Here is a 6,464-nt window from a genome sequence, read left to right as displayed (position 1 = left end):
GAAACAGGGATTCCATTGAGGCATCTGACAACATCCAGGTAAGGAGGGCATGGTTACCCTCAACCACAGGCAGACTCACATGGACACAAGCACAGAGATTTACATTTGGAAAAACAGACATACGAAATCCCTCTGCATCTAACCATATTTGTTTGACAGTGTAAGACTTTCCTCTTTCAAGAAGTTCTGACCTTTACAGAATAGAGCAAGAAGGTGTCCAGTTGAAAAGTGAAAAGTAAGCAGCAGAAAAGGAGATAATTATGGTTAGTGGTGTTAAGGTCATCTCTATAGCCTCTGAAAAATTCTGGCCAGAAACTCAGAACCAAGAGTCCCCCTCCCTATATTGACTTTACTTTTAGATACTCAAGGCCCTCCTATTGCTTCTCTATGCTCATCCATTATGGTCAGTGCACATGCAATAGAGGTATCTCAGAGAAAGGCTACTTGGATGCCACATGGAGCCTCACAAGGGCATCCACTGGAGGTAAGTCCAGGCACTAAGTAAACTCCGTTTTAAAATACAGAAACACAAATGCACAATGCTGTATATATGTAATATGTCTCATAAACACACCAACCAGACTCACAGAACATAGATGCATGAAACCAGACATCACAGTATTTTACTCATACATGAGGAACATTATTGCCAAAGGGACTACTAGGATCATTCTTTCCCTACAAGAAACTGCATAGAAGTTAAATTCCAGTTCAGAGGTGAGTGGTGATACACATTACAATAAGAGATTTTAAGTGCATGACCTACGATGATGCAAAGAGTTTCCAGGGAAATCTCATATTTGAGGTTAAGCCATGAGATACGTTTTTTTGATTAGCTTAGCGTCCCAGTACTTGCCAGTTATTTTGATATACATCTGTAACAAGGGCATATAGAAAACTGAGTTTTTTTTTTCTTCAATATTTGTCCTTATTGCATTACAAAGACCACAAGATAAATCCCACTTGACATCCTCTTTTGTCTTTTCCTCCGTTTTCACTTTGGGAATCTTCCTGTCTTTGAGACCAGAGTATGCCCTCTGCTGGTCAAGGTACTGTCTTGTCTTGTTTTTTTGTTTTGTTTTTTTTTTTAAGTGCAGGATTTTTTTTTTCATTTTATTTAAATTTTATTTTTATATTCCCCAATTACAACCCCCTTATTTTGACCCCAATCCCTCCTTTCCCCCATGCCCCATAGTGTCTCTTGTTCATAGTTGTTTGTTGATTTTGATATTTTCTTTATTATAGTTATTCTTTTTCCTGGTCCTTTATTTAAGTTTTCTAGATTCCTGCTATGAGTGAGACCATCCAGTATTTTTCTTTTTCTTTCTGGCTTATTTCGCTGAGCATGATCCCTTCCAGCTCCATCCTTGCTGCTGCAAATTGCATGTGTTTATCTTTTTGAATGCTGAGTAATATTCCATGGTATATAAGTACCATATCTTCTTGATCCAGTCATCTATTTTTGGGCATTTGGGTTGTTTCCAAAGCTTAGCTATTGTAAACAGTGCTGCTATAAACATAGGGGTGCAGGTGTTCTTTGGAATTGATGTTTCTGTGTCCTTTGGGTAAATACCTAGGAGTGGAATTGCTGGATCATATGGAAGCTCTATGTTTAGTAGGTCAAGAAATCTCCACACAGCTCTCCATAGTGGTTGGACCAGTTTGCACTCCCACCAGAAGTGCAGGAGAGTTCCTTTTTCTCCACAACCTCGCCAACATTTGTTGTTGCTAGTTTTTTTTTTAATATTTTTAACATCATAAAGGCCATATATGACAAGCCAACAGCCAGTATCATTCTCAATGGTGAAAAGCTGAAAGCAATTCCATTAAGATCTGGAACAAGACAAGGATGTCCACTCTCACAACTGCTTTTCAATATAATACTGGAAGTCCTAGCCAGAGCAATAAGACAAGAGAAAGACATACAAGGAATCCAAATAGGTAAAGAAGAAGTCAAACTATCACTATTTGCAGATGATAGGATAATATACATAGAGAACCCCAAAAACCCCACGGAAAAACTAATTCAACTAATCAATCAGTTCAGTAAAGTGGCAGGATACAAAATCAACACGCAAAAGTCAGTAGCCTTCCTATACATAAACAATAAATCTGAAGAAGAAGAAATAAAAAAAAAATCCCTTTTATTATTGAAATAAAAAAAATCAAATACTTGGGAATAAATCTAACAAAAGAGGTAAAGAACCTATACAAAGAAAACTATAAAACACTGTTAAAAGAAATAGAAGAAGACACAAAGAAATGGAAAGACATCCCCTGCTCATGGATTGGTACTGTCTTGTTTTTCCTGATGACATCTCTCTCACCCTTCAACTTCCACAATTCCCATTATCCATGCTTCTCTTGGAGGATCTTCTAGCTTTTCCCTAGTATTGCTTTACTTGTCTTTGTTCTGGGAGATATCCTTAGTAAAAAAATGACTTTAAGTCATGATACTCTCCCCTTAATTTTACTAATTTATCTCTCCTACTGGTGGTTATCTCAAGTTCCCACAAACTGCAAATTCTACAACCAACCTCCTAAAAATATTCAATACAATATCTTGTGTCCAATTCACAATCCAGTTTTGCATTTTCCTCAGGCCCTGGATCTCCAAGTGAAAGCATCTACTCTCCTTTACTATTAAAATGCCTTAATTTCTCCCAGAACATTGCATTCACAAGACTTTACTTGATCCTTTTGCCTCTAAAATTTTGTTAGTCCTGGCATTATCTGTTGGATGTACCACATAATTTGCTCTTAATCAGTTAATCCCTTCATCCAAGGGCACAAATAATCCAGATGTTATACCTGGCTGTCTTTCTTCTTTGGCTGAAAGGCAGAAGAATGTCACACAACACCCTAGACAGCATGCTCAGTTCAGTAGACCCAATAGCTGTGATCTATGATGAGGTTGACTTAATTGCAATTAATTGCTGAGGACAAAATCCAAAGCAGATTTTCCAAGACCCCCTCAAAGTTTGCAAGTTTGGAGAAAATATAAATGCCAAAGAAAAAATCTTCAGGCTGTGACACTGCCTGAACATAGTTGTTAGTAAGTGTTAGCTAACCAAAATATAACATAAAGAAAAAAGCACCTCACCTGGTTTGAAACTTTTTCTTTTGCTGACACTGTGAATTTGGCTATAGCACTTAAGTACTCTGAGACTCAGTTTCTCCTGTAAAGTACATTATAAGAGTGAATTATTGGAATAAATTATAATTTGCTGAAGTAAATACAGAAAAAAAAAGTATCTAGATGGTACTCAGTAAATAAGAGTGGAATAAATAAGATTGTTGTCACTGGTGATGAGACCTATTTAAATTCATCAAGTTTTTGGGTAACGTGGCTTAAGAAAATAATGCAGTTTTAGGCAATTCTGTTAATTTACTTAGACTACCCCAAATTACAAAATTTGCTCCAAAGGGGCCTCCCCTGGTGGCACAGCGGGTAAGTGCTGGGGTGCAAAGCTGCCTGCAGCCTCTGCAGCGCCAGTTCGATCCCCAGCTGCCGGCAAGGGTCCCACATGGCATGACAGACCTCTCCTGCCATAACCACTGCTCCCCTCAGCAGTGTATTTCATCAGTCTGCCTGTTCTGTTCCCCACTCTTGCTCTGGTGAATCCTCTCACCCTCCCATGCTTCTGACTATACCCAGTGCTTGTATAAATAAATAAATAAAGCTTTAAAAAAATTTGCTGCAAAGTTGGCACATGATCTTATGGTGTGACGACATTTTCTTTCTTTTTTTTTTTTTTTTTTAAAGATTTATTTATTTATTTATACAAGCACTGGGTACAGTCAGAAGCGCGGGAGGGTGAGAGAATTCACCAGAGCCAGAGCGGGGAGCAGAGCAGGCAGAAGGACCGAGGTACACTGCTGAGGGGAGCAGCGGGCGGCAGGAGAGGTCTGCGCGCCATGTGGGACCCTCCTCCGTCGGCCGGGGAGCAGCCGGGGATCGAACTGGCGCTGCAGAGGCTGCGGGCAGCTTCACAACCCAGCGCTCAACCGCTGCGCCACCGGGGAGGCCCGGTGTGACGACATTTTCTCCCCTTAGATATGGACACAGACAATCAGACTAGAGTCACAGAATTCCTTCTCATGGGATTCTCTGAGACACCAGAGCAGGAAGAGGGTCTCTTTTGGCTGTTCTTCTGTACATACCTGGTCACCATCCTCGGAAACTCTCTCATCATCTTGGCCATCAGTTGTGACAGTCATCTCCATACACCCATGTACTTGTTCTTGGCCATTCTCTCCTTTGTCGACATTATGGCTTCTTCAGTTACAATCCCCAAGATAATGGCAAATCACATATTGGGAAGTAAGTCTATTTCTTATGTGGGATGTATGACCCAAATGTACTTCTTCATCACTTTCACCAACATGGATGGCTTCCTCCTCAGTGTGATGGCCTATGATCGTTATGTAGCCATCTGTTGCCCACTCCATTACACCATGATCATAAGACCCAAACTCTGCATTCTTTTGGTTTCTGTGTCTTGGGTCATTACAAACCTTCATGCTCTCTTACACACCCTTCTCATGGTCCGGCTCACATTTTGTTCCAACAATGCTGTGTATGACTTTTTCTGCGACCCTTATGCTATGTTAAATATCTCTTGTTCTGATACCTTTATCAATGACTTGGTGGTATTCACTGTGGGTGCACTGATATTTATGACTCCATTTACATGTATCATTGTTTCATATGGTTACATCTTTTCTAATGTATGGAAGCTGCCATCTGCCCAAGGAATAAGGAAAGCCCTGTCCACATGTGGATCCCACATCACTGTGGTTTCCCTCTTCTATGGAGCAATTCTGGGGGTCTATATGCACCCTTCATCCACCTTCTCAACATATGACAAAGTGGCTACAGTCATCTTTACGATGCTGACTCCTATGGTGAATCCCTTCATCTACAGCCTGAGAAATCGTGACATGAAAGAAGCTCTAAGGAAACTAATTCTCAGATTCTAGAATTGGAAAATTTTGGACCTGAGAGGACTCTTGGAAATCAGACATTTTGCATTTTACAAACAGAAGAATTGAGATTCAGACTGCTGGAATATTCACCCGTATCTATGCCTCTAAATAATGATAAATAATGATGATCATGCTTTGAAATATGAGGCTGGTAGGTGTTCATAACTCAAAAAATCATTAATCTGTTTTAAATAGCTCAATTCTGAAACATTCATTTTATAGACAAAATCCTAAATTTTATAATTTAGGATTAAAAGATATTTGTCACTGCCTCCCATCATTGATTGGTAATGAAGCAATCCACGCACTCCATGTCCTCCTCATCCACTGCTTCAGTCCAGGTGAAGATCAGCATCAAGTACATGATGATCAGGAGCAGTGGGCTGATGGGCATTAGTATAGCCCAAGTTGCTGCCACACCTGGGCACGCATTCGTGTTAATGGACCAGACAGAGGACATCCTGGCAAAATCCAGAAAAGCATTAAGGAAAGCCTGTGAAAAGTGACCAAGAAGTTTGCAGAAAACCCCAAGGCTGGTGATGAGTTTTGGAGAAGACCCTGGCCAGCATCTCCACTAGCACAGACACAGCGGTAGTGGTTCCCAGCGTGGACCTGGTGGTGGAGCAATCGTGGAGAAACAGAAAGCGAAGGATGAGATCTTCAAAAGTATGGAAAAGTTTGCCAGGCTCCATGTCTTCAACTCAGTTCCTTGATAAAGCTGGTGAAGGTCAGCAAGACCCCAGACCATGCAGAAGACATTTGTGTTTCTGATAGACTTCTAAAAACAGCTGGGCAAGCATCCTATGTCTTGCAAGGACACTCCTAGATTTATTGTGCCCTACTTCATGGGGTGCCCTTAACCCATTAGGCTGTAAGAGCAAGGTGGCATGCCCAATGGAGATATTGACACCACTGTGAAGCTGGGAGCTGGGTAACCCGTGGGACATCTTGTACTTTGTGACTATGTTGGACTGGATACTTCCAAATTTATCTTGGATGGGTTGCATGAAATGTACTCAGAACCCCTAATTTCAGTCCAGCCCTACCATGAACAAGCTGGCAGTGGAGAAGAAGCTTGGAAAGAAGACTGGAGAAGTTGACCCCAAGTCCAAGAGATGCAGCAGCAGGTTGGGCAGAGCTCGCAAGAAGGTGTGGCCAGCTCTCTCAAGTGCCCGACACTCCATGTTCATATCTTTAGCCACCCACTTTTGTAATTGATGCAAATTATCTACATTAGGTACAGTAGTAGCAGCCTCCTCCATCGAGAACTCTTTTTAAGTCTATGGGTTTCTGTGTATTTTCTAAAAGACTTTCCACCCTGGCTGCCTTGGAGAAAACATTCAAAGAGTCATTTCCATAATGTATGATCCACATTCATTGGTGAAGGAAAAGGCCCTTCTTCTGGCAGGAAGCCTTGTCCTCAGCACCATGTTTGCCACAAGCCATCTACTCAAGTCTGAGGGCTGCAGTCCAGC

At 41.2% G+C, this 6,464-nt stretch overlaps 1 protein-coding gene and 1 pseudogene across 1 annotated transcript; both read left to right on the top strand.

Annotated features, from left to right (window-relative positions):
- Nucleotides 1-4,059: 4,059 nt before the first annotated feature.
- On the top strand, nucleotides 4,060-4,983 carry LOC119236810 (olfactory receptor 1361-like). The gene has a single exon (XM_037500770.1). The coding sequence runs from the start codon at nucleotides 4,060-4,062 to the stop codon at nucleotides 4,981-4,983; it is 924 nt and encodes a 307-aa protein (XP_037356667.1).
- Nucleotides 4,984-5,300: 317 nt separating this feature from the next.
- LOC119236809 (hydroxyacyl-coenzyme A dehydrogenase, mitochondrial-like) lies at nucleotides 5,301-6,207 on the top strand (annotated as a pseudogene).
- Nucleotides 6,208-6,464: the final 257 nt, after the last annotated feature.

The sequence above is a fragment of the Talpa occidentalis genome, unplaced genomic scaffold (assembly GCF_014898055.3).
Source record: "Talpa occidentalis isolate TD23 unplaced genomic scaffold, MPIMG_talOcc4v2.1 talOcc4.9, whole genome shotgun sequence".
Lineage (NCBI taxonomy): Eukaryota > Metazoa > Chordata > Mammalia > Eulipotyphla > Talpidae > Talpa > Talpa occidentalis.
The sequence above is the reverse complement of the archived record's forward strand: the minus strand, read 5'-3'. Positions and strand labels throughout refer to the sequence as shown.